General features: G+C 41.3%; 2 protein-coding genes and 1 long non-coding RNA gene across 8 annotated transcripts in view; 1 reads left to right on the forward strand and 2 right to left on the reverse strand.

Annotated features, from left to right (window-relative positions):
- Positions 1 to 1,163: 1,163 nt before the first annotated feature.
- On the reverse strand, positions 1,164 to 13,683 carry LOC148903192 (6-phosphofructo-2-kinase/fructose-2,6-bisphosphatase 1-like). 4 transcript variants are annotated; one of them, XM_088997686.1, is made up of 14 exons: positions 13,359 to 13,683; positions 9,173 to 9,298; positions 8,909 to 9,005; positions 8,612 to 8,678; positions 8,403 to 8,477; positions 6,738 to 6,794; positions 6,515 to 6,636; positions 5,961 to 6,168; positions 5,730 to 5,876; positions 5,235 to 5,339; positions 4,660 to 4,789; positions 4,516 to 4,578; positions 3,340 to 3,404; positions 1,164 to 2,152 (listed from the first exon to the last, which is right to left on the reverse strand). In XM_088997686.1, exons 1-14 carry the CDS (start codon positions 13,645 to 13,647, stop codon positions 2,093 to 2,095), a joined length of 1,611 nt encoding a protein of 536 aa, XP_088853812.1. In that variant the 5' UTR covers positions 13,648 to 13,683; the 3' UTR covers positions 1,164 to 2,092. The 4 variants fall into 4 exon arrangements, with proteins under 4 accessions (XP_088853812.1, XP_088853826.1, XP_088853835.1 ...); XM_088997700.1 differs by lacking the exon at positions 13,359 to 13,683 and adding an exon at positions 13,012 to 13,234; XM_088997709.1 differs by lacking the exon at positions 13,359 to 13,683 and adding an exon at positions 10,251 to 10,383 and having other exon boundaries at positions 4,660 to 4,791; positions 5,242 to 5,368; positions 5,724 to 5,876.
- LOC148903193 (uncharacterized) lies at positions 13,587 to 27,722 on the forward strand. Its single transcript, XR_016115170.1, has 2 exons — positions 13,587 to 13,719; positions 27,197 to 27,722. It is a non-coding gene; the product is annotated as an uncharacterized LOC148903193 (long non-coding RNA).
- LOC148903194 (neural cell adhesion molecule L1.1-like) overlaps positions 14,158 to 27,727 on the reverse strand; it is a 48,355-nt gene continuing 34,785 nt past the window's right edge. For all 3 annotated transcript variants that reach the window (XM_088997680.1, XM_088997679.1, XM_088997678.1), the window contains 15 exons: positions 25,929 to 26,088; positions 25,485 to 25,612; positions 24,889 to 24,990; positions 24,606 to 24,821; positions 24,392 to 24,462; positions 23,592 to 23,817; positions 23,382 to 23,488; positions 22,956 to 23,223; positions 22,761 to 22,883; positions 22,331 to 22,507; positions 21,853 to 21,966; positions 21,621 to 21,770; positions 21,389 to 21,520; positions 21,240 to 21,312; positions 14,158 to 20,543 (listed from right to left, as the gene is read on the reverse strand). In XM_088997680.1, the coding sequence (XP_088853806.1) occupies positions 20,285 to 20,543; positions 21,240 to 21,312; positions 21,389 to 21,520; positions 21,621 to 21,770; positions 21,853 to 21,966; positions 22,331 to 22,507; positions 22,761 to 22,883; positions 22,956 to 23,223; positions 23,382 to 23,488; positions 23,592 to 23,817; positions 24,392 to 24,462; positions 24,606 to 24,821; positions 24,889 to 24,990; positions 25,485 to 25,612; positions 25,929 to 26,088 (2,306 nt within the window). In that variant the 3' untranslated portion in view covers positions 14,158 to 20,284. The remainder of the gene's footprint in view (positions 20,544 to 21,239; positions 21,313 to 21,388; positions 21,521 to 21,620; positions 21,771 to 21,852; positions 21,967 to 22,330; positions 22,508 to 22,760; positions 22,884 to 22,955; positions 23,224 to 23,381; positions 23,489 to 23,591; positions 23,818 to 24,391; positions 24,463 to 24,605; positions 24,822 to 24,888; positions 24,991 to 25,484; positions 25,613 to 25,928; positions 26,089 to 27,727) is intronic.

Raw genomic sequence — 27,727 nt, forward strand, 5'->3', positions numbered from 1 at the left:
ATTGACAGCGAATTAAAAAGGTCTGCTATCGAACCTCTTTAACGTACCCTGTGTACCATGTTTCCACCCCGATAATGTTTCCATTTCAAAATATTGAGGAAAAAAAAACTCAAAAGTATCTGTTTGGTTCATAAAGCACCAGACGCCAGAGATTTACCAGATGCCAGAGATTTAGTTTTTATTGATTTTATTTTTCCATAGCTGACATTTTGGAATACTAGACAGTACTTGACAAATTCTTGCTCGCAATAACAAACATTTGAATAAATGACATACATCTTTACGACCAGACAAGAGGGGAAAAAACCTTGCAAAGGGGCATCATCCGAGTTATCATTATTGCACCACAACCCCGTTATGTGTTAATTACGCTACAAAGCTATGCAGTGCATAGACAATTCTGTAAGAATTTGGCATTCATGTCAGGCACGCAATGGCATTGAGTGCTTTTTCCAAGGAAGTGATGCCAGCTGCTAGCATTGCACTAACAGTCCTCACTGTTTGTATTTGGATTCCAATCTGACATTCAAATAACTGCTAACAGCAAGAATTCCTTGAGTTGTTTAATGCATAATACACTGCGCGTCAACCACCCTGCTCGACTAGTTGGCTTACTATTACTATACTCAACAGTCGACGTTGGTTGAAAGTGCACATCACGAAAAAGTAACAAAACTGCAGTGTAGATGACACAAAAATCCGAACACTGAATGACACTAACTATTATTGCAGTTATGCATTCCCTGAGCATCCATAAAGTACATCATTGAATATGATTCAATGACTCAAATTCTAAATTCTGTGCATTTTGTGACATGTCCTCATGTTTCTGAAATAATTTCCCTTAAAATATGTCTCCTCAATGTTAGTGAAGTGTGACATCTCAATTTAGAAACTTGACATAATTCAGCCCTCAAATTTATTTTCAGAGAGTTGGGTCAGGAGCGAACTCCATACAAATTCCAAAAGGCAAGCGGACCTACATTGGTGGTTGATTAAAAAAATTGCACATCATCTAATTGGTGAATCGTAGCACTAATTACAAATAATTATGGGGCAAAATACAATAAAATCCAAATGGCCATTTAAGTAATGGAGTGTCTAAAGGTTATATTAGCCAATAATGGCTTAGTTTGAAACAGTCACAGAGTGGTAAACATGTCTCATCTGTCTCCAAATGCAGTTTATTTCCACTCACTTTTTTATTTTAACTCATTCACTGCCATTCCCGAATGTATTCGGGAATTGAAAAGCTTGACGTGGAGCGCCATTCCCAAATTTGTTGAATTATGGTCTGGGGGGGCTGTCAATAAAGCGTTGGTGAGACCTCTGGAAATGTTTTCCCTCCCATGAAGGGGCAGCATTTGCCTTTAGTATAGCCGCCAGGACTTTCACTGCAGGTAACTCTAGAACAAAATAAGCTATACGTAAACTTTTTTTCTGATGAAAGCAGAGTCTGAGGTTCTTACGCTATATTGAATGTTTATGTCGTTCTAAAACTCAATCTTTGGTGTGAAATCTGAGTACAAATGACAAAAACCCGTGCACTGGAGTGGACACGTACTTGTACATCATCTGGCAGTGAATGGGTTAATTGACACACAAAGGTTCAGAAAGTCACTAAATACACAGAAATAAATGATGAATGATGAAGCCCTCGCTTCATAGCAATGAGCCAGCTCTACCCTCACCAAGTTTCACCACCCACAACTGGGCTGTTAAGATACATTTTAGCAGTAAGTAGAGCTGCAGTGTTATGATAGATTGGCGTATTCTGACATTTTAAATGTATACTGTACTTCTGTTATGTCAACAGAAGTGCAGAATGACACAATTTCAGCCAGAGGCAGATGACAATGCTTACTAAATTGTGTATGTTGAACATCCATCACATTTGATGGGTGGGCAGTAGGTGCAGAAAAAAAATGTTTAAAAAGTAAATTCTCAAATGGATGTCTCTTGTAAATGTTCTGTTGAGCTATGATTTTTCTTCAAAACACCCGATAAGATATCGATTAAATCATAATCACTTCCATGTGAGGTCTCAGGAATCAAACCTGCTCCCTGGTGTTTTTCTTGTTTTTTTGGTGGTCTAGATGTGCGCCGGGACAGTCTCCAGCGCCTCTTCCGGTTCTCTATCCACGTCCACGTTCTGACAAAGAGACCACAATGTCATGTCAGGCGGAAGTGTCCATGCTGAACTAAAACACGCTCACCAAATGGGCCCTACTTTTCAAGCAACCAAGGAAAAGATTCCAGACAAATTCAACATTGGCCTTGTAGAAATATTTAGGTCGCTCATGATTTATTAATTCACTCATTTAAAGGACAACCGACGTCTTCGGACAAGTTGTGTCCATAATTTGTAAAATGTCTTCAAATGACTTCTACTGAGCGTATTTTACAAAGATTCCACCGCATATAGCTATATTTTACGTTTTAAGACTCGCGCTGAATATTCCGGAAGTCTTGTTTTTGAGTTGGTGACGAGTCCGAAAAAAGGACACATTGTAGCAGTCCTTCCATCACTCAATGCATTTTTCTGTACGTACGTTGGTCTGAAAGTGTCGTGTAGGACCAAAAAGAGGCAGAAGAGGGCGACAAAGCTCCATGTAATGAATTAATCAGCCTGTGGAAATGGGCTGATTCATTCCTTACAGGGCTTTGTCGCCATGTTCTGCCTTTTTTGGGTGCAACATTTCCCATCCGTGATGCCTCAAAATGACACGGAATAAATTATTTAATCGATTGCAAAAATGTATGCTTTCTTCTTCAGAACTATTTGAATCATATTCATAACTGGATGAGTAACAAGAAAGCATATTCTCCGAATCTGAAGCCATTGTTTTGATTCTCGAGCAAGGCAAGACGTCTTGCCGTGGCGCCACGAACATGGGGGGCGGGACCTTCTGAAACTGGCCACTTCCGGTTTCAAATTGAAGTACTTTTTAGACACTTTAAGTCATTTTTATTGGTGTTTTGCATTTGACTAAAAATATCATACTGCGTGTTTTGGGTATTTTAGCTGTTATAAAACATTTTTGTGATGTCAGTTAGGAAACAAAAAAGTGATGTCGGTTGTCCTTTAAAGTCCCAAAGTAATGTACACACAAATGCCGCTACATTTTGATAATGATTGATCATAATTTTTTCAGGGAAATAGAACATTAAGCTTTTTGTGCATTTTAGACAGTCCCATAATACAGTAGCTCAACAATGAGTTGACATTGTGGAATCAAAATTACAATTGAGATCGCAAAATAACTTTACAGGACTATTTGTCTTGTCACTTATGATGCAAAGCTAAGACTGTTTTGCATTTCACGTGTTTGCACTCACTTCGGGTTTATCACGGTGTGTGTTTACAGCCTCGATGTTCAGGAAGACCGACTCCACTTTACATCCTATGCCGAAGCCGCAGCAAAAGTAAAATAAACAGAAATTAAAGCAGCAAGTACCAATCAAAGAACCATTGCAACCCCCCTTTAATAGAAAATCCTCCAAATGATACTCTGACACATGAAACGATTTAAGCAAAACATTTGCTAATTTACACCTTTTCTCATAAATTGTGGCTCATATTTATGATTTTTTGATTGGCCATGAAATCTGAAAAAAACACTGCTGCACATCAAAATGGACAACTTCCTGTTAAATTCAAGACTTACAAGTTTTACAGTTTTTTAAAACATTTTGTTGTAATACATAATGTTCACCCAATTTTATGACGATCACTTGAAGTCGTGATAAGGAGGGGGAAAAAGGAGTTTGTCATATTATGAACCCTGAATACACCAAAAATGTCTGGATTTAACCAAAATGGCTGAATTGCCGTTAAATGACATCTTGAGACTTTTTCATATATCCGATTATGAAAGGTGGCTCCGTCAGCCAGAGACTGTTACACCCGTGCTGCAAGAAGGAGAGATACCGCCGCTCATTCCTACCAACGGCTGTCAGGCTTCTTAATAAACACACGTGAGAAAAAAACTCATGCATTGTAAATAGCACAGTGACCTTATGTTGAGTCAATAGTGTTACATATATAAAATATGCTTTTTATAGTTTCCTATATTTTTATACTTTGCATTATGTACAGTTCTTTTGTATGATACGTTTTTTATGCAGTTGTACATTTCAGTCTCTTGGCATTTTAATTTTCTTATGCGTAGGATACTTTTTTATCTTTTAACCCCTGCCCCGACCACTTTCAATTTTGCTGCTGTCGATTGCAAATTTCTCCATTGTGGGAGTCTTAAAGGCTTCTAATTCTGATTCTGATACGAGCAGCCAGTTTCTGTAAATTGGGGACATTTTCCCAATTTGTAAAGGGGTCGCACCGCCTTCAAAAGGTGATTCATTGAATGAAACAGTAGTAGACAATGATACAAAGGGGACAAAATAGATCAAGTACTGTAAGGAACTCACAAATCAAACAGAAGGATGAAGGTAATAATCATATGAATAACAATATCAATAATAATAATAATAAGATGAGCAATAACTGTGACTGACCGTAGGCAACCGGGGTGAGTTTGAGGACTGTGTGAAGGGGACACTTGAGATAGGGCAGTTCCACTGAAAGACACAACACATAATATTAGTTTTTATTTGCACAAGTACAAGGATGATCGCGAGCAAGACATGATAAGATCTCACCTGCACTTTTGTCCAGGAAGTACGCCAGCAAACATCTCATGACGGCCTGGTGGCAGATAACCAACACGTTCTCCTGCCTCTCCAGCTCCATGATGACGGGCTCCAGACGCTGGACCAGGTCCTCGTAAGACTGGTGAACAAGAGGTGTGACAGGTTTGCATTACAGGGCATAGTTTGGGCAGGTGTGGGTTAAGGTTCATGCTCGGAGTTAGTGCAAGAGTGTCCAACTTATTTTTGTTGAAGGCTTTTATGTAGTTACGGCAAAACCAATTACATTTTGAGTTGTCCCTTTGTATAAAAAAAAAACGATAACAGGTGGGTTCGAACTAGTGTCCAATTCATTTGTGTTTTGTGTTCTGTCATTTATTTTGACTTCAACATGGGGCCGCAAATATGGCTGCCTTTACAGCGGCTCCTAAATGTTATTTTTCTACTTATTCTTTTTCCTTTCCTCTTCCTTTCATAACGTTGCTGCTGTGAATTGAGAATATCTCCAATGTGAGACGAATAAAGGTTAACTCAATTCATCTCACCTCATCAAATATCAGGGAAAAAAATATGAAGACAAAATTCACCTCTCCCTTTGGATAGCGGTATCGATACTTGTCTTGGTCTCGCAGTGCAAACTCTTCCGGATAATTCTCCTGAATTTCTTCATATGACATCTCTTCACACACGCCCTGAAAAACAACATAACCGTGCTATCAATCTAACAGGTAGTCATTTTAGTTTCGAGTGGTGGATTCTTCTAAGAGAAAAACTATACGTCACATGTGACCAGACTTGACCCACACACATATGACAGATAGGGGGCGCTAAAACTTGCATATGGGCAGAACTTGTGACCCAAGTTTAAAAGCTAGCCTGCCAAAACAATGTGTACTTCTTCAGAGCGTCTTCCGAGTAATGAGGACTTCACTGGATGAAATGGATGAATGCAATACCTCCTGTGCTAACAGGGCTTTGTTGACATGTGTAGCAACACATTGACAGCAGATAATAACATTAAAATGTTTGCCTGTCGACTTAGTATTGATTTAAGGAAATTCCTAAACCGGCAATGCACTCACAGCATCAATCTCATTGAGAGCCTTCCACTGTTCGTACGAGACACCAAGAGCTTCAGCTGTCTGGATGGTCCTCTTCATGTGGCTGGTCCACACCTTTAGCTCACTAATGTTCTGCTTGTGCACGTAGGTTCGCAAAGCGCTGGCAAACTAGGGACGACACATGATGCCGTGTTAATGAGGAGCCGAAGTTACCGTGCAACGGCGTTGCCCCCCCGCCACACAGCTCCTCACCTTGGTGCCGCGAGCTGACAAGCCAGAGTCCCCGCCGATGCGACCCACCAGGTTAAGCTCGCTCTCGCCGTGTCGACACAGGTAAATTGAGCGCGGTGTGACGTGGATGTTCATGAGGTAGTAAACGATTCTGCTTTGGATGTGATCCTGCACGCGGTTCACCAGGTACCTGCTGCCCACGTTGAAGATCTTGATGTAGGACAGGTTTCTATATATGGAGGAAGCAGGGAAACAGAGCGACATTTATATCGTCAGCAATAATGAAATGAAACAGCTGGGAACCTCGAAGAAAAATGTCTGAAAAGACACAACAAAACTTTAAGGTCAAACTCACATCAGGTATGTTCAAGGAATTTCTCCAATGTGAGACGAATATCTGGGCCTAACTTACTGTGATCCCGAACTGCAGATGTCAAATTGAGTGTTGGTAGCAGGTGTAAAAGTGGTGGAGATTTGAAAAGGGGTTTTACTCATTTTGAAAGTTGTTATCATGGAAAGTCTCATGTAACGCCATGTTGGTCAATGCAGGCTATGGAATGAGGGAGTGACACTACCTGTCCTTGTTATCGTCCAGCGCCACATATGTTAACTTGTAACATTCAATCCGCTTCAGAAAATCAGCTACAGCCTCGTCCTTGTCACAATCGATATAATCGGGACTGCTGAGCTTCACTTGCTAATTCAACAGGACGAAAAAAAGAAAAACAGTGGTCAATAGGTGTGGTTTTGAATTAACCTATAGTTTTGATTCAGATGACACGTGTACACACAACCTACCTTAATATTTTCAGCAATAATCTCTGGATCATCACAGATGGATTCCACAAAGAAAACCTGAACAGGCATGAGGTGATAAAGTGAAATATGGTTACGAATAAAATGCACAAAACATTCCTATGCACAGGTGTGCACATATTCAAAGGCTTGACATCCTCTCACTTCACTGAATGCACCGGGGAGGTGCAGACTGCTCATACATTTTTAACCACAATTTTTACTCTTTCAGCCACAGGATATGAACTTTTAAAGGACAACCGACACATTTTTTTTGGTTCCTGACATCAGAAAAACATTTTATAGCATGTAAAATACCCAAAACATGCAGGCTGATATTTTTAGTCAAACGCAAAACACCAATAAAAATGACTTAAGGTTGCCCACAACTGCCACGAATGAGCTCAAAACTGGAGAGATTCAGAAAGTCCTGCTCCCAGTTTGCGACGTCTCGTCAGGAGACTCCTTCACAAACTGTCTTGCTCCAGAATGAAAACAATGGCTTCAGAGAGTTCAGATTCCGAAAAATATCCTTTCTTGTTACTCATCCAGTTATTTAGAATTTAATCACGGGGTCAAGAAAAGCATTCGTGTTCGATTAAAAGAAGAGAATGACTCTCGGAATAATACTGTAACGTCCGGTGCTTGTGTTGTGCATGTCACGCAGAGGGGCATTACAATACATACCAGGTTTGACTGTCATCGAAGCATCCTTTCATCTACACCAAAGAGCTCTGTCCCCGTTCTGAAGAATGTAATCATCTTTGGCTTGGAATAGCTCCATTTTACTTATATACTACCTTCAACAAAATAATTCACAAGCTGGATGATCAGCTTCGAGAGAAGTTATCCATCGCTAACTCCGGTTAGCTCCTCATTGTCCTTTGGCTCTGGTCCATTGGAAATGGCTGGTCTGTCCGCTGGGAATCTGTGTAAACTTAAGCCTTCTTTATGCGTGTTACCGCAATTGGCTGCCACACAAGGATTCACCATTGCGTTATTTATGTAGTTTTCCCTCTAATTTTGTGATCAACACGGTGTTTTCAGACGAAAAAAGTACCCAAAATGCATTGTGTATCCCTTTCTCGGTCAGGGGCGTTCCCTCAGCGACGTCACTCTGGCATCATCATCAACTCGAAAACAAGACTTCATGAATATTCAGCGTGAGTTTTAAATCATTAAATACAGCTATATGCGGTGGAATCTTTGTAAAATGCGGTCAGTAGAAGTCATTTGAAGTGATTTTACAAATTATGGATGCAACTTGTCCGCAGGTGTCGGTTGTCCTTTAAATATGGTGGCAGTTTGTTGTAAAACCATACTTGTGAACCATATATTATATATACTGTATACTAGTGGGTGCATGGCTGTGTCTGACTATGCGCATGTGCGTTGTCACTCAATCCCTCCGTCTGATGATTGCCTTTTGCTAAGTTTCGCTGTCCACCAAAACAGGCATTGGATGTAGTTAGTTGGTTTGGACTGCGCATGAACTGTGAGCGTGGAAAGCCCCCAAGGGATATTGTCCTCAGTTTCAATAGTTAATAGTTTCAATCTTAAATGGAAATATTGATACAATCACGATATTTCGGCCAGGCCCAGTGCCACCATTGTGGAATGTCCTTTATGATGTCTCTCTCTGTTTTGCAACAGCATCAAAAAACAAACCTTGTAGCCATTTTCCTTTGCAAAGTTGAGAATGAGCTCTCTGCGTTGTGGCGTGGTGTTGGTGGCATCGAAAACCTGAAATGAACACATCATGATTTGCTGAAATTAATCCTTCTGACAATAGTCCATGTCGTCCAGGTGGTTGCTTCATTTGAAGATTTCTTATTGGTCTGAGGATTAAATTTCAGTCAGCATGTTGAATGACTTACCACCACTTGGCCCTGCTCGCTGGTGAAGTACTCGCACACGTCCTTGAGCGCAGCGATGGCGCACGCCCTGTTGGACAATGCAAGGACAGTGTGATCAACAGTGTGATCAATCACTGCTATTCACAAATTTATTTGGGAATTGAAAATATAACGTAGACCGCCATTCCCAAATTTGTTTGTTCATGCTAGGGTACCGATAAAGCACTGGCCATGCCCTCTGACACATTTTTGCACATGTCTGGCAGTGAATGAGTTCAGTGGTGGGACGGAGAGAAAAAATATTTTTGTTGACCATACTTGCGGATTTTCATTGCCTCGGCGTTGTCAGGTTTGAAGAACTCGAAGCTGTTGTAGGACCGTGTCGCGTCCCGACGGTACTGGCCCACATTGAACACTGTTGGAGAAAGATGGCAATGTGTTCATGTAACTACGAACCAATTAAGAAAATATATATAACACCAAAAATGTCCAACGAATTCCAGTACATCAGTTGTCGATCAATTTAAGTAGAGTTATGCATTTGAGAATATTCACATGCTTGAGCTGTGATGCGTTACCGACCTTTGGTGGTGACGCCAATCCAGTTGAGGTACCGTGTAAGTTTCTTGGAGATGTACGTTTTGCCTCGGGCGGGCAGTCCCACCATAACTATCATAGTGGGCGAGTTGGTAAACTGCGGAACGGATGCTGAAAAACAACAGCAAAAATGATTTCGTTACGGTCACGCAGCAAAGTGGTGAAGATGAAATGACAAACAGGACTGATAAAAGGAAATGTCTTCACGGTGAAGCTAGCACATCACAGAAAGTCAGCAAAACGCTGAGCTGACAGTTTTGATGTTATAAATAAACTCCAAAGTATATATATTATAAATTTATCAGTGTTAACTTGTTAAATGTTTTTTAATTTAACTCATCACTGCCAGACGTAAAAAAAATGTGTCCACACCAATGCCAGGGTTTTTGTCATTCTCACTTGAATTCCACGACCCACAGAATATTGAGTTTTAGGTCTACATAAACATTCAATACAGCGTAAGAAACCATGGACTCTCTTCTTTCATCAGAAAAAAAGAGTTAATTCCTAAATTATTTAGGTCTGGAGTTATATGAACTTGAAATGAGGGCGGCTGTCCAAAATACAATGCAATACATATACGTATATTGGTTTATATTGCGATTGAACAACAGCTGAAGTTGGAAAAAAGCGCTAACATGGAAAGGGGGAAATGCTGCCTCTTGTGGAAAAGAAAAAAAACATTGCCAGGGGCCATGGCCAGCGCTTTATCGGCACACAAGCATGAAAAAAAAAAAACTAGAACAAATTCAGGAATGGCACTCATATCTTTCAATTTCCAAATAAATTCGTGAATGGCAGTGAATGAGTTAAGATTGTCAAGGGCTGTTTCATCCAAGTTTTGAATGTTGTCATTTGCTTTTTTGATTTAATTGAAAGAGAAAACTAGGATTAAAATCAGAAATCTGATTTTGGGGAAATGTTTAGCAGCTCGCTAGCAGTGATCACCTTTGGGGTGAATGACCGGCAGGGTGCCCTGCTCGTGCGGCGGAACGCCATATACAACGATCTCGAATGCACATGACAAAAACATGCACACGAGCCGACAAGTTGCAGTACTCACATCCTCGACGCTTGCTTAGTCGGTTGTGCACCCACGGCACCCATGTCTTCTCAAGACGTGTTTGAGTGAGGGTGTTCTGACTGTGAGACATGGCTGTGGCTGTTAGCATACGTGTGTTTGGAGACACTGCACACTTTTAAAGTCTCTCATAAGAAGGGGCGGTGTCAAAAAAGCACATCTTTGGTTGGTGGCAGATGATGGAGTGGTCCTGATTGGACGATGACACAAGGTATAATAGCACAGCTACAGTATATCAGCCACAAGAGCTTGGTTTTAGGATAGTTCTTGTTTGTTTGTGGACCATTTGGCAGGCATTTTTAAGGGGAAGAAAATCACAGGTATTGTGGAAGAAAGTAAAATGACCTACAATTTTACAACTGCTTACAACTTAGCATGGGTGTGAACCTCATTTTTTGCTGTGGGCCACGTTGTAGTTACGATTTCCTCTTGGAGGCCGTTATGAATTTGGGAAAGCCATTAGAATGCTTAATCCCCTCCACATATGACATATAGAACGCACAAGATATTTATTAATGAAGAACTAGTTTTCAAATTTGAAGTCTAAAATAATAATAATAATAATAATAATAATAATAATAATAATAATAATAATAAGAAGAAGAAGAAGAAGAAGAAATTGTATTTTCAAGCGCCTTTCAAAGCTCTCAAGGACACTTTACAGCAGGGGTGTCAAAGTCATTTTTTGCCGCGGGCCACATTGTAGTTATGGTTTCCTCTCGAGGGCCGTTATGAATCAGAATCAGAATCAGAATCATCTTTATTGCCAAGTATGTAGGACACACAAGGAATTTGTTTCCGGTAGAACACGCTGCACTAGTATCGTTGTCAAAAAAACTGCTAAGTGGCACTATACAGTTCCATTTTGGCTACTGTTGAAAGAGTTCAAAGAGTTAATGGCTTGGGGGAAGAAGCTGTTTAAATGTCTGCTGGATTTGGTGCGCATGGATCGGTAGCGCCTGCCTGAGGGGAGTAGCTGGAAAAGGTGGTGGGCAGGGTGCGGAGGGTCCAGTAGGATTTTCCGCACCCTAGTTTGGATTCTTGCAGTGTGCAAGTCCTCGAGAGTGGGTAGGGCGGTGCCAATGATTTTTTCCGCCGTCCTAACTGTCCGTTGAAGTCGGATTTTGTCCATTTTTGTGGCGGCCCCGAACCAAACGGTGATGGAAGAACACAGGATGGATTCGATGAATTTGGGGAACCCATTAGAATGTTTAAATCCCTTCAAATATTACATATAGAGCACACAGCAAATTAATGAATAACTCGTTTTCAAATCTGAAGTCAAGAATAATGACTTTTATTGTGGTTGACATCCAAAAATATGAAATTTTGGCTCAGATTTTAGCAATCATCATGGAATTTCACAAGTTTGATTTGCTATCGCGGGCCGAAAAAAATGATGTGGCGGGCCGGATTTAGTCCGCGGGCCTTGACTTTGACACCTGTGCTTTACAGTCACAGACAAGCATAGAAAAAAGCAGATACAATAATAAATAAAATATAATTATAAATAGAAACAAGACATAAAGCCACACAGAAAATGTGATTTTAAATAGGTGCGTTTTGAGATAGAATTTGAAGGTGGGAAGAGAATCAATGTTACGAATGTAATGGCTGTTATTGTGGTTTACATGGGACAATGTGAAATTTTGGTTCTGACTTTAGCAAGCATCATGGCACTTGATGCTTGATTTGCTTTCGCCGGCCAAATAAAATGATGTGGCGGGCCAGATTTGGCCCCTGGGCCTTGACTTTGACACCTGTGTTTTATAGACAGCAATACCAAAGTGAACACATGTAAAATGAACTGTGAAAGATCAACTCTGATATTAATTGACAAAAAGTAAACATTTTTAATCATAAATTTGCTTCATGTTATGAATGTAAGGTCTTTTAAAGTGTCATTGAGAGTGTTGAAAGGCGCTTAGAAATTAAATGTATTATTATTATTATTATTATGTCTATTCTTGCATTCATTTTTTGATGAGTTTTAATCCTCACAGGGGTTGCGAGGGGTGCTGGAACCAATCCCAGCTGATTTAGGGCAGTCGGCAGGGGACACCCTAAATTGGTCACCAGCAAACAAAAAACTGTTGTGCCCACACTCACACGTACGGACAATTTGGAGGTTTTTTTTCAATCAGCCTGACATGCATGTTTTGGAATGTGAGGAAACCAAAGGACCCGGAGTAAATCCACACACACACTAAAATTGAACCTGGTACCTCTGATGAGGAGGTTTCCATTTTATTTAGTTGTTCAATGTGCAATGCTTTTGTTAGTTTACATTAACTAAAATGACTTTGGTTCCAAGTAAAAAAATAGGGATGGATTCCTGAGGATTTTCTGGATACCAAAAGAAATAAAGCATCAAACAATTGAAAGTCCATTGAACAGTTTGGACTCATGACTGATGTGCTGAAGAAAACTTACACTGCCAAATATGACGCTGGAATTTGTTGCTACGGTTTTTCTTATGATGATGAGAAAACTCTAAAAATGACAATTTTGCTAATGTCGTAAACCTTCATTTGTACATGCTTGTTGGTCACATCAGATCACAAGGATTCAAACCTCAATTGTGTTTAACCATTTGGCCCCAGCAGTTGTCCACATTCAAAAGGCAAGCCCCTATCACGTGATGTCATGCACAACGAGTGGACTTCCTTAGACATCACCTCAGGTTCACGCGAGTGTGTGTGCGTGTGCGCGCGCCCAAGTGTGTGTTTAGATAGACCCTCACCTGTGCTCGAGCAGCGCACGCTGCGCAGAGTAGTCACGTTTTTATTTCTCACGGGTTCCATGGGCAACCACAACCGTGGTCCAAGTGGGCGCGTGCTTGCTTCGAGGAGGCCAGGCAGCCCCTCACAATCCACGCCCCTGAAACCCAGCCCCCATCGTCACACCGCAGCGCACGCGCGGCATTCTACGCGTAGCCTTTCCGTGGGCCATGATGTCAACCAGTGACACTACACACTGCGCACGCGCACTCTCGACACCGGAAAGGCCAATTGGCGAGCGGCCACGTGTTTCCTGTTGCGCAACCGAGCGGAGAAGGATGACGTGTCCGCGTGCGCGTGACTGCCTCACCATATGGTCGTTGAAAACGGAGCCTTTTCCCTGCTGGCACGCCCCCGCAGTCCTGCGTCATCGCGGTGGGCTTCATCCTCTCCCAAAAGTGACTCCCTGACGGAGCTTGTGACCGTGCGCGCTTCGCAAGCGATAATTCGGAGCACCTTTTGTCCTGGCTGCATGCGTCGTCGACGAATGAGCATGGGATCGTTTCGCTTTTTTTCCTCGACTTTCCCGTCTTCCACCGCGCCATGTGTAGGGCGCGTGCGCGAGCATTCAAACAAACAAATAAATGAACAATTTGCATATCAACTGAACGTCACATTTTAAAAAAGGGAAACGACCCAATATGCCCTTATGATCTTCACACCAACTAAACGTAAGTATCATGGGTACACCTGCCATTCTATCGAAATTGAATTGTCTCATAATACCTCAAATTCATTAAGACATTTGAAAATATATCTTTCGTCTCTCAAGACTCAACTCTATTTTCTTTAAAAATATTCCTTTGTGTGAAAAGACATTCAACTTTATTCCGTTGCTGACAGGTGTTTTCCTGTATTCATGGCTGGATGAGTATATGCAGTGGTGGGCCATCACCACCAGACAAAGTGAAGGTTTTTGTCACAATGGTGGAATTTCAATTTTTTTCTTGTTCTGCACCAAGTGTTTTATTGCATCAATTACATTTTAAACTGATTTGTTTCAGCATCAAGCAGTTAACACTGACTCCAATACGTACTGATAGTCTACAAAGCCGAAAAAAATAATCAAAGTCACATTTCCAGGACACACACAGGATGGCAAGTCGTGATGATTATGCTAGTTGATGTTTATTAGTTGACAGACAGGAGTTAGTTAGCTAGTTTGAGCACAGCGCACAATTCAACAAGCGGCGCCAACATCAGCACATTTCATTCGTGCAGGACAGCCCTGCCCTTGCATTATCATCATCATCATATTCATCATCATATTCATCGTCATCGTCATCATCATCATCATCATTAACAAGCATTTTTGAGTGCCACTGTGTGATTGTTCCACTATTTTCTCATCTGCTGCATTGTTAGTAGTTGTTATTTACCTCATGTTGGGGGTTTTTCTCCATACTTTCTTTCCCCATATTTTATTTCATGTTATATAGTGTATACAGTATATGTATAGTCATATGCATATAAAAGAAGGCAGAGAAACTGTGTCAGAACAGGGAGCTGTCTGAATTATTTGAGGAATGCATGAAGGGTAGTTGCTCACTCTTTAGTGGCTAGGAAGTGGACCACCAAATGATGATGAAAGCAGAGCCATTTCCACAAGAGTACATATCCACATTAATTTTTTTCCAGCCTAACAGGCATGTCAACTCATTTGTTTAGATGGAGTTAAAAATCATAATTTCATGATTATGTCATCTCGTCTCACATTGTCACCATCAGCATATTCTCTGATAACCGTTTGTAATCTTGTATGCCAGACAAAATGAATGGCATCCAGATATTCAACAAACTATATCTTGATAACAAAAATATGAGTTTGAAATATCCCGCTTCACCGATTAAAACCGGTGGGTTACATATTTTGACACGACATACAGTGGGGCTTGGCTTACGAACTTAATTGCTTCCCAGTGTGTAATGCGAAAAGTGTCTATCCCCAAAAAATAATTTCCCATAGGAAACCATTAAAATGAGAATAATCTGTTCCCAGGTCTACATAAAATATAATTTTAAACTAAATAAGCTTTAAAACTACACACAATATACCTTATTCTATGTAAAATAAATGTGCTATTGTATTGTAATGAAATAAATACACTGCACTGTATAATAAAGTCACTTTATTTACATTTGTGATGGCCGTTGATGGCTCTTGATTGACACCTGTTGCTTTCTGACTTTTAAGGACTTATGAAACTGAGGCATCACATTATCATTCATCATGTTGATGATTCTCAAAGCCACAGTCTTTTCAGGATGGACCTGTTCAATAAAAGCCTGCATATCAACTCGTGAATGGCTTGCTTCTGCTTGTCCTCTTGAAGGCAAATCAAATCCTCTGTGTTGAGGACCTCATCATGGTCAGCAACAAGCTCCTCGATATCATCTGCATCCACTGCGAGTCCCGTAGGTGCTGGCAGAGATTTTATTACAACAAAAGGCGCGAGTCCGATGATTCCACGGACCCGGAATAAAACGCCACAAAAGAAGGCGGGCGGGGGTGATCTGTCCAGCCTATTAAGCTAGGCAAAATAAAATGGCACACTCGCGATCCCGGAAAGCAAGAAACTTACGCGATCGCGGCTAACAATCACCTCGGGCGAAGCAAACTCTTGTGTTCGCAAGTCCAAGACACTGGCGAGGCGCGAGGTGTCTTAATCATGTCACTGTTGATGTGACAGCGACTCGTTGAAATGTCCCAGTATCGGTGATTAGGGGATCAACACGCACACCTCGTTTGTGTTTCTCAATGATCTCCTTCTTCTCCTTGACTGTAATTTTGTTTTGTGTCTTCTTCGGCTGGCGGAGGTCGGGAGCGGCGGCCCCGCCCCAGCTGTCAACTTGCACGTGACAATTTCGGTGTTATTAGTCACGTGAAAGCATCGAGAAAATAACGCCTTTGTGTCAAGCTTTTTGCGAAGGAAGGTAGCAATGGTGGACGGTACCGGGCTCTTTATTTGTAGAATGGTAGTAGAAAGTTACTCTAAGGCACAGGTGTCAAAGTCAAGGCCCGCGGGCCAAATCCGGCCCGCCACATCATTTTTTTCGGCCCGCGAAAGCAAATCAAACTTGTTAAATTCCATGATGATTGCTAAAATCTGAGCCAAAATTTCATATTTTTGGATGTCAACCACAATAAAAGTCATTATTCTTGACTTCAGATTTGAAAACGAGTTATTCATTAATTTGCTGTGTGCTCTATATGTAATATTTGAAGGGATTTAAACATTCCAATGGGTTCCCCAAATTCATAACGGCCCTCGAGAGGAAACCATAACTACAATGTGGCCCGCGCCAAAAAATGACTTTGACACCCCTGCTCTAAGGGAAGTGACACACAGCGTGGTGACTGTGTCAGGCTGAGATTCACTTGAAAGCCGTGGTGTGCACCTGTCACGCCACAAACGTAAACCTCGTTCATGTTTTTCAATTATCTCCTTCTTCTCTACGGTGATTTTGTTTTGTGTCTTCTTCGGCTGAACACGAGCCTATAGTGGGGTCGTGTGCATTCAGAGAGAGGGGGTGTGGAAAGGTGCGCCGGCTGGAGCGCTGTTCGGTCATGTGCTTCCGCCGAAGATCACTCCGCCAGCCGTGGTGGGTGTGCATCCCGAAAAGTAGTCCTCATGGCAAGGTTTAATTGTCATTAATCGAATGTTCGGGAACCGAAAAGTTTGTAAGGCAAGGTGTTCTTAAACCGAGGCCCCAATGTATTCTGAAATCATTTTTTTCGGGATTAAAAATTGACCTGCTTAAAATTTGCTTTAAAAATCTGGATTGTATTCTTGTCATTATAAATTTTTGGATGTTGATAGGTTGATATCTAAAAATCATTTGATTTTTTTTCACTTCCATAGATTTTTGTGCTATAAAGAAATGAGTTGAACACATTATTTCAAAACTTTACCAAACATTGTGGCCTGTATGCTGTACAAATTAATTTCAATTAATCAAAATATTTTCAAAGAGGGTAGTAAAATCAATGGCTTATCTAATGTGGTTCACTCAGCCATTCTTGTTGGCTTTTCCTGCCTTTTCTTCATCTTTTGATGCTTTGTAGCAGAAACCTGAAGGTTTGGTGCGAACAGACTATTTTGAATTGTTGATAATGCCTTGGCATTATGATGCCAACTGTATGCCAAATAAACCTTTTAGATTAAAAAAAAAACAATCAACCATGATTTTGCAAAATATTGTCGCGCATGTGTTTCGGACAGTTTGTTTGGGTCTAAAAACATCAAGGCTGAACTTATCCCCCTTCTTTTCAATGCAATTGTCCAGGTTGTACGTCAGCTTAACGGTGGGAAATGTAAATTGTTTTTTCTGGTGTCATTTCTTTTCCTTATAAAAACTTGACATTTAGAACTGATTCACTGCCACTGATCGTGACAGAAGTCAAAAGGTCCATTATTTTAACCTGGGTTGGTGGTGAATGAGTTAAACAGGGGTGTTTCGTCGACTGATTATTGGATAATCACAGTTGTAAGTGAGATCAAAATTAGCAGTATTTAGTGCCGCAACCTCTGCCACAGTTGATGGAAAGCTTGATTGTTGTTACCCTTAAGAATGTTATCATTTTGTATACTCAGGGGTTTTTCCTGCGTTCAAAATTACGAGGCGGTTGCCTCCAGCCAGGTCGATCGATATCGCTCAACAGTGTAAAACATCAGATGTGCCGATTGGGTGAGTGGCGTCCCTCTGTGGCAGCGATGGATTTTAACTGCAGTTGCAGCTTTGCGCTACTCTGCAGGCGCTACATCAACAGCTGTGCACTGGAAAGATGTGAACCAACTACAAAAGAAGGAACAAATCAAATCATGCCCTATACCCCCTACCCCTGACAGTCAGTCAGTACACTTGGCGTCTTTATTTCCCCAGTGGATTTTACAAACTGGTCGATATTTCCTGTTTTTTGTTATCGAAGCATGGTATGTGTATGAAACGAAAAAAGCCCTCCTTCCTTCAAAGTAATATGTATGACTTTTAGCGTTGCTACATCGCAGGAAAAAAACAGCGACTTGTGAGGTTGTTAGCTGAGTCCAGTGCAGATAAATTAATGTAATGGGCAGTCAAAATGTGAATACCTGACAACATGTGGAAAATTAATCTGAATGCAAGGACAAGACAAATTGGCGAGACGAGACAACATACATCCGTTTCCACTTAGTTGCATAACAACGCAAAGTCAAAGTGTCTGTGATTGAAAGACAATGTTTTGATTTCTCTATATATCATCTTAAAATCTCAAAAGCTTGCAGCAAGTAGTTGCTAAATGCATTTATACGGCCCAGGTACTGAGTTAGACATGCACTGTTATTTCTGCCAAAAGCACTGTGCTTTTGTGCACACAACAGGCAATTGCTGTCTCTCTATGGACAGCCAGACAGGGTGGACATATTAAAACGACACAAGGTGATAACCATTCACAAAGCAGCAGAAGAGAAGCATTTTAAAGTACAAAGAACACACAATTAATCAAGTCATTAAAACTAAAAGAATTTAGTTTCCAAAATAATGTATGGTTCTCAAACAAAAGTGGCCCCATCACACAAGCTACAAGTCCACCATTCTGCTATGCAAGTTTTTCATTAATGTATGCTTGAACATGATACTAGTCATATTCTTATTGGAACTCTGACCTTATTGCATGTTTCATGTAAAAGAAAGTGAATACATTGAATTTACAGAACACATGCATGTCGTAGCACATGTTGAGGATGGTAAGATCTTTGTCTTTGTGAAAGCCAGGGAAAGCCCTGTCGTCACTTGTCTTGGAAATATTATCGTCAGTGTGTAATTTTTGGTCTTGTCTTGTAAATTGTGTTCTTGTGACTCATACAAATGTGAGTTGGTCCAGTGTGAGGAAACAAAACAAGCTTTATAAATGTCTACTTATTGTCATTAGCATTTGCTTAGTGGCTGAAAGTTTGAAAAACAAATAAACAGAATAATAATAATAGGTAAGGTGGAAAAGAAGTGCTATAATGATGATCTGCAGTAAATTTGTCTCATCTACAAAAGTGACACAAGGAAAGCGGTCACACACACACCGACTGAACATAGATAATAGCAGTTTCAACAATCCCCCAAAAAAATCAGACAGGCAAATCCAACAGTAAATCCTCAACTAACCTTAATCCTCACCTCAAACCTTAAATTCATCATAAATAATCAAATGGCTTCATGTCAAATGTTATCTTTACATCCAGTATTAAATTGAAAGCAGTTATATGGTACAAAAATTATATCCAAGAGAGAGAAAAAGAGAAATGACAAAAACGACAATCTTAAAGCGGTATTTACATTCAGAGAGCAATTATCAATTGATGAGCTTCCATGTGAGGTTTGCTACACAGACCCATGCTGTTTCCAGGGCCACCATTAATGTGTGATTTAATGTGTGTGTAGGGAGGGGGGGCTGATAGGCGGAGGCTGGGTGGGTCTCTCATAAGACAGAGTCAATGCAAAACAACATTCAGATCTTTCCACCTGGTAGGATGAATCATGATAATAGAGTGCACAACTGGAAAAAAAAACAATGTGCAAAGACACGGAATGGACATGCAGAGACTCATGCACACCACCACCACACTCATGCAAGTGTTTCAAAGTGGCCGCTTTCAACCAGACACAAATGTCACACTTCGCCCATGTGACTCCAACATCACCACTGTCCAATTCACATCGCGGTGGAATTAGTGTCAAGATGGAAATGAATTTTAAATGGGACACGTTAATGTGACTATTTAATATTTTGCATACAAAAAGTTGTGACTCTGGAGTGTGGGTCCACCCAACAAATTTGAAATTAAACAATCAGCTATTTCTATTAATCTCAACTGATTAGCTGGCGTAGCTAATATTTTATACAAGTGCAAAAAATGGTTAAGCACTGCTAATATAAAGGGTAAAGAAAACAGTGCAGCCAGTGGTGTGATTTTAAAAATATAGAATAAAGATAACACAAATTATAACCAATGCTATGAACTGATTGCTGCAATAATTCAGGGGTTCAAGGTAGCTGCGGTTGTCAAATTTCTGAATTTGAAACCACAGTGCAAAGAGACACTTTTTTTTGGGGGGGGGGGGGGTAGAAAAAAGTATAAGAAAGTTAGAAGTGTGTGCATGAGTGTCTCTAAATGTGGCATTGAAAAGGCGAAACGCGGTGTAAACAGCCTCTCTGCATAAACGAGTGGAATGTATTCAAACAGTGGGTGTGTGAGTGTGTGTTTAGCTGGGTCGGTTGATGATGCTCGACATTGAGGGTGCGATGGGAGGAGGTGGAGCCGTGTTGTCCGGGGAGGCCGGGCCGGAGCTCTCATTACCGGCAGGGGGTGGGGCGCGCCCACTGTATTGGCCGATAAAGGAGCCGTCCTCGTTGAATTGGATGTCAACGCTGTCGCCGTACTCAGCCAGAGAGTCATCGCTGCCCAGCTTGCTGTCGCCACAAAGCGACGGTTGGCTTTCTGAACGCTTCTCCTCAGTGTCGCTGGAAGGAGAATGGAGGGAAACTCAATGAAATGTGGAACTTGCACGCATCATCAAGATGTCATGTTTCCTCTCTCCATTTATCATTAAACACAAGGCAGTTACGTAAACCCACGACCATTTGTTTCAGGACAGCAGGCTGTGGTATGGTGTCAGGAAAGTGCATTTAAGAGACCATACTGCCAGACATTTGGGTTTAATATGATACATACTTGTCCCACTTAAAGCTCACTCTGTATAATATGTGATGACAGTCTCACGCATGAAGCAATGATGCCTTCAAAGCATGCTAAAAAACACGCACAGTGTAGCTTTGACATCAATTATCTTTGTGAAGTGGAATTTGCCCCTTTGATGTTCACCAAAACAAATGTGACCGTTGCACATAGAATAAAACAGCATTTGAACACACTGTGTTGAGTGAATCATAAGTTTTACGAATGCACATAGGAGATAAAATCAATGCAAGGAATTAACAGTGCTACATTGTGTCTTGAGGAGTTTCAATCGGACCATAACAATTTATCTTCCCAGTCATGCATAGGACCACGACATTCTCTCAATGGGCGGAACAATCATGCATCAAATTCCTCACCTCTCCAAAGATCTGGTAATGAAGCGTTTACAGGGGTAAAAATCAAGAGTGAGTTATAGAGGAAAGAGAGGAAGATCATCCTTTTGCACTCAGAAGACTCACCTGTACTCCCCGAAGGTTTCGTCCTTCATATGCCGCGCTTCTGAATCGACCTCTTTCTCTTCCTTATCCTTCACTGAATTAGGTGACAACAGTCATAATGACACACCATTGGGCGACACAGAAGCCAGCAATTCAGTGCGCACTCTCACCTGCGTATTTGCCGCCTTTTCTGCGCTTTACCAGACACAGGATGATCAGGATCAAGATAAGCAGCACGATGGCACTGATAAGTCCTATCAACCAGCCCTGAGTGGCAAATGCTCCGCTCACCTCCGATGGCCCTGACCGGCAAACGGTGCCGTTAGCATGTTAGCATTTTAATATGCTGCCATTTTCATGACTTCTCATGTAGCTATTGTTGATAAAAGAGAACTTTAATACCTGGTCCTAAGGTATAACTTGCAGATTTCCACTGCGTATAATTCCCATGCATGACAACTAGGTGGTATTCAGTTCCTGGCTGAAGACCTGTCAGCGTGTAGAAACCCTGCGACGTGTTCACTATTTCCGACTCTTCCCACTGACCCCCAGCTGCCCAAAAAAAAAAAATGTAGGTGTTATCCAAAAAGGAATTCTTACTTATGAGGAATGATTTTGCCATTTTCTCACTGACCACTCGTTTTACGGAAATCAATATGGAAGCCATGGTTCCTTTCTCGTTCCCCAGGCACCCAGGTCAGATTGAATGACATATTGTCGGGAAAGACGGTGATGTTTGTTGGAGGAACTGAATGGGGTAAAGAGGAAATTGAATAGAAATAAGCTCATTCGGGCTGCAATCCCAACAACAGAACAGTACTTGCAGTCAAGTTAGAGGAAATAACAAGAGAGGACAGAGAACCACAAAACTCAGCCCAAAAAGTAGATTCTCTCTTGTTATAGTTGGACATAACTTTGAACAGTATGCGATGAATTGAATGCCCATATGTTTAGAAATAAGCTTTCTGGTCAGGCCATCCATGGCCTTTAAGATGTCTGAAAGTCCCTCAGCTGGCTCATTATTATTGGAAATACCTGTAATACTTTTTGCACACAGCCTTCCCATCACTTTTTTCCTTACAGAAAATTTGCATCAATCTTGTGCATTGTACCTCCATCAAAAAGGGTCGCATTCCTCCTGGTGATGGGCTGCCCATCCCCGGCAGCGGTGCGAGCGATCACCTGGAAGGTGTAGTAGCTGTGGGGGTCCAAAGAATCCAGCATCAAGTGGGTCACGTTAGGGTCTCCGATGATTTCCATCCGCACTGGACTGTCTCGGCTTTTTACCTCTTTGTGTGCACCAAATACGGCATGATCAGTCCCATCACAAAAAATCGTTGATTGTTATTGCAGTGGATCTCAGTCATCACCATTGACAAATTCACTTTTTCATGTTGCTTACGGTACAAAATCGATAATAGCTCTCTATTTTTGTACATTTTCTGTCACACCAAATGATGACATACGTACTGCTGGTTGGGTTGCAAAGACAAACATGAAACACAAAGATGGCCGAGTCAACTTCCTTGAATTAATTCTTACCTTGTTGGTACTGCACCATGTACCCCAGGAGAATTCCATTCGTTTGGAGGGGCGGGGTCCAGTAGAGAAGCATCGAGGTCTCAGAGGGACTCTCAAAGAGCAGCGATGCTGGTGGGCCTGGCACTGAATGAAGGACACAAAATGTCAAAGTCTCATCTCTGGACAAATAGAGTTGAGCTCCTCCGTGAAACCCACCTCCTTCAGGGGTGCTGAAGTGAACAACCGGGGAAGCGGGGCTCTCTCCTTTACTGTTAAAGGCAGTAACGGAAACAGTGTAGCGGGAGAAGAGATGGAGATCTGTCACTTCCGCAGTTGTTTTTCTGCCTTCGACCTCCACGACCTTATCATCTTCCTTCTCTCGCTCCAATATTCCATCATTATCCTTTCCTTGTAGAAGGTGACGCACTTCCCCAAGGGACCGCCTATCTCGTGCCATCTCTGGACCCAGTCTCTTGATGTATATCTGCATCAGATGGGAGCCAGATTTATGGTTCTTATCAGTGATCAGCCAATGAAGGCCAACATACCAAATGAACAATCCCACCGCGGCTTATTTTTGATTCATGTGGAAGTCAACGCATTTGACTCAACCTTGAATATGAAGTGATAGACATGTAGTACCTTGTAGCCCAGAAGGAGACCCCGGACATTCTGGGCTTCGTTCCACCTCACGAGGACTGTGCGGTTCATTACCCGAACTGCCACATCACCGGGAAACTCCTCAGGAACTGACATAAGGAATTCAGGCTCATTTATAGCGGGAATGACGGTTGGCTAAATTTGTTAAACACTCATGTTAAACAAATTTTGTTATGTATTTATTCATTTTACCATCTTCGCCTGAGTGTCCGATCTCAGCCTCGGGTGCAGGTCCTTCTCCCAGTGAATTGACGGCTTGGACTTTGATCTCAAAAGGCTCATATGTCCCGGTGTTGTTGACTGAGAAGGGCGCAGACTTTGCATAAGCGTGGTTCCAGCGCTCAGTCTTGCCACCTGCCTTCCTCCATAACACCTTGTACTGGAAGTCTTGACCGTTATGTGATCGCCTGGGCATCTCCTGCAAGGAGGAATCAGAAGATATATTTTGGTCGTAGTTGTTTGTTTTATTACAAGTCATTGACCAAGCATCTGTTGCTAATGTTCTGAAAGAGCATGTCCTTGCGATATTACAAGTGGATGCTCAGACAGATCAACGTTTAGGAGAATGTCGGCAAAAGCCCCATTATTTCAGACAAAATGACTGAATATTTTTTCCTCTGAGATTTCCTTGTTAGCATCCATTTTATGAATTGCTTTATTCTCACGAGGTTGGCGGGATCAATATTTACAATGATAAAATCCCAACATGTAGGGTCAACACATTGAATGGAGCTTCATCTGAAAATTACTTTCCGACAATAACGGAGGCATCTGAAGCATATTTAATTGAGGCACCACTGGGTGAGTGATTGGATTTGAAAGACAAATGTTGGGGCAGCCCAGTGGTTTTGTAGTTAATATGTCTGCGTCACAGTCAAGAGGTTCAGGGATCAATCTTTCCTGTTGTAGGATTAAATGTTCCTGTCAACAAAAGTATCATGTTTACAATTATTTAAATGCAGAGAGATAATTGTAGACTTTCTCCTACTTACGTCCCATGTAATAGCCAGTGTTCCAGCATCGGAGGAGTCACTGCGAACACCAGTGGGGTTGTTGTATGGTACTGAATACATGAAAACACAGGTAGCACTTTGATGCCTTCTGCTATATACAGTATATGTTTAAAAATAGCAGAGTTCTGCACTGTACTGCATGTTTTTGATCAAGCTGTCTTTGTCTCAATGCATCGGCATTGTCGGCTCCTACCTGCTGGGGGTGTGCTGTGTAGAGGGGTGGGCTGGCTGGGCTCGCTGGGCCCAAGCTGGTTGACAGCAACAACGCGGAAAGCGTAGGTGCAGAAAGGGTGGAGACTGAGTTGCAGGTGGTTGAAGTCGGCGGGCACCCGTTTGAGTGCCTCCCACCTCCAGGTGTCACCGTCGTGCCTCCCTGAATGCTGCTCCTCCTTCGCTTGTACTATGAACTCTGCTCACATAATGGGCAGGGCAGGTTACATGACTTGAATGGACATTTGAAGGTGTGTGCATGTTACCTGTGATGGGGCTGTTGTGCGAGCGACCCGGGATCCAGCTAAGAGTCACAGTGTCGTCTTTCACGTCAGACAGGGTCACATCGAGAGGAGGGTCTGGACGAGCTGAAGGTCCAACATGAAATACTATGAGCCTCTTTTTTGTTTCACCATCCAAAACACTACAACAACTGACCTTTTCACAATTTTAGGGCTGCATGCCTAATTTAATCTCAGTTGTTTCCCTGGACCAGAGTAGCCTGGTTAAACTTTGGTTAGCATAGCAATAATTATATTTGCTGGGAATCAAATTATCTGATTTGGATACAATATTTTGAAGCTGTTTAAAAAAAACTGATAAAATGTTACTGCCATTGTGTATGAAAAGAGTATATGGTTGTCTCATTTTAAGAGTATCTGTATAGTTGTTTGGCTGGTGACCAGTTCACAGTTTAATTCGCCTACTGCCAGATGACAGTGGGGATGCCTGTGACCCTTGCGAGCATAAGTGGATTAGAAAATGGATGAATGGATGGAAAGTAAATATATTGTTTGAGATTTTTTAAACTTTGAAGTGGGTCATTTTGAACAGGAATAAAAAGATTAAAACGTATACTTACCCACAACTGTGATGGAGCCGACAGCTGTCACCTGGTCAAGTTCCGTGATAACCTCGCAGGAATATGCCGCATTGTCTTTTGTTTGGACATCAGTCACCTTCAATGTGCCATTTGCAAATATAGTGTACCTTAGAACACACACACACGCATGATGTTATAGCAATTATTCGACAGGGTAAATATTTAATGAAACACGTATTTTGCGCATATAATGTATCTGTAATGATTTACATTGACATTTCATTGAGAAATCCACAAGCAAACAAAAAGGCATTCGATTTTTCAGTTCACAATTTTGTGATAATTAACTTATCATAAAAACCATAACAACTCAAAGTGCGATGCTTCAAATGATAAGTAACACGAAGACATAGTTAGTGTTAGCATGCTAATGCATGAGGTGTACAGTTGGTCCATCAGAATTAAAGCCATAATTGTCATTACTTGTCATCTGGTGAGGATTCCTGCAGTTTTTGTCCGTCTTTCCTCCAGACGATTTGGTAACGCGGCAGTCGGGGGTCTTTGCAAAAATGGCAATCCAGCAAGGCCTTCCCGCCTCGGAGCGCACGCACGTTCTGCGGGCCGGTCACAAACTTTGTCTTGTCTAATGAGAAACAACGACACCACACAACACTGTGATATTATGTCAAACAATCAGGAATTTTGTTTGAATAATATTATTGTACTTTCTCTACTATTGAGCCTAAAGTGCTATGAGAGTATAAAAGGGAGAGAAGAAACTGGGAGCTTCACCCCAACATCCAAGTTCCTGAAGGCTCAGACCAGGAAGGAGAGCGCTTGGATTTCGCCAGTTGCGACCTCAAAACATTCCCGGTGGATGTAAACAACACACATTGTTGACTCCATTCAAGTGTTTTCGTTCTGGTTCATCACAACACATTTCGGACGCAAACAAACAACCTTCCTTCATTATTTCCTGTATTTATATACTTCTATACGAATACTTTTATTTTATTCTCAGAGTAACAATGCAAGGAAAATGGTCGTGTATGACTCTTTGTGTCTTTGTGTTGTCATTATGTCTTTGTGTTGTCACATTATTTGTTATTTAGTTTTTTTGTTCTTTTGACATGAAGACGGCGCCGCAAGAGTGGCTGCCTTTCCAGCAGCTCATGTATTTTGTTTTTCTACTTTCATTCCTTTCATCACTGCTGTGAAATGTAAATTTCTCCACTGCGAGACTAATAAAGGCAAATCCCATCCAATCCAATATCTTCATGAAGTCAACACAAATCAAAATGTCATGCATGAAGTTGTGTTGAGGCACTAAATTAATGTAACAATAAATCAAGGTAGAGAAATATATGTTTATAATCTTGTAAAGTACGTTTCGCCAATTTTCACAACAAACAGAGGGGCCATATAATCAGGTTAAAACATCCAATATTGTTTATTTTATCATAAAATCGTGAAATGATGTGATTTAGAATATATTTTAAAAATCTTTTTTTAATGACAGACTTTAGTCAATTAAATAAATATTTTAATCGAGTGGCACCCCTATGAATAATCCTCTCCTCTTTTGTGTCATTTTGATTTCCCACTTTGAACTGTCTCACATGGATGAAGATTAGCTTGGAGAGTTGCTGTTAACAGTGTGAAAAAAAGTGTATGCATCTCTGCTATCCTCGTTCAGTCTTATCACCTCCCGGATTGACTATTACAATTCACTTCTCTTTGGTCTCCCTCAGAAACTTCTCCACAAACTTCAACTCGTCCAGAATCCTTCAGCCCGGATCATCAACAGAACCTCATCCTTTCACCACATCACCCCCGTCCTCCAAGAGTTCCTCTGGTTCCTGGTCAAATATAGAATCAACTCTAAAATTCTTCTTTATACATTTAAAGCTATCCATAACCTTGCCCCCCATACCTATCTGACCTTCTTCAAATTTCTTTTCCCTCTCGTTCCCTCAGATCCTCTTTCTACCTCTGTGTGCCTGATTTGCTCTGCCCCTAAACTGTGGAACTGACTTCCTCCCCAACATTCGTAACATCGATTCTCTTCCCATCTTCAAGTCCCATCTCAAAACCCACCTATTTAAAATTGCATTTTCTGTGTAGCTCTCTCTCGTTTCTATTTATAATTGTATTTTATTTGTTGTATTCCATTTATGATTGTATTTTATTTATTATAGTACCTATGCTTGTCTGTGACAGTAAATTGTCCTTGAGAGCTTTGAAAGGCGCTTAAAATAAAATGTATTATTATTATTATTATT

The sequence above is a fragment of the Hippocampus bargibanti genome, linkage group LG01, assembly GCF_051943395.1.
Source record: "Hippocampus bargibanti isolate YZ-2025 linkage group LG01, ASM5194339v1, whole genome shotgun sequence".
Lineage (NCBI taxonomy): Eukaryota > Metazoa > Chordata > Actinopteri > Syngnathiformes > Syngnathidae > Hippocampus > Hippocampus bargibanti.

What these genes read in the sequence shown, in the direction of transcription:
- LOC148903192 (XM_088997686.1), bottom strand. Translation starts at nt 13,647, where the DNA reads ATGCAAATTGTTCATTTATTTGTTTGTTTGAATGCTCGCGCACGCGCC. An exon ending in GCGAGCAGGGCCAAGTGGTG is followed by an intron (nt 8,478 to 8,611) that starts GTAAGTCATTCA and finishes TGTTCATTTCAG; the next exon opens with GTTTTCGATGCCACCAACAC. An exon ending in CTGGACGATAACAAGGACAG is followed by an intron (nt 6,169 to 6,514) that starts GTAGTGTCACTC and finishes CTCCATATATAG; the next exon opens with AAACCTGTCCTACATCAAGA.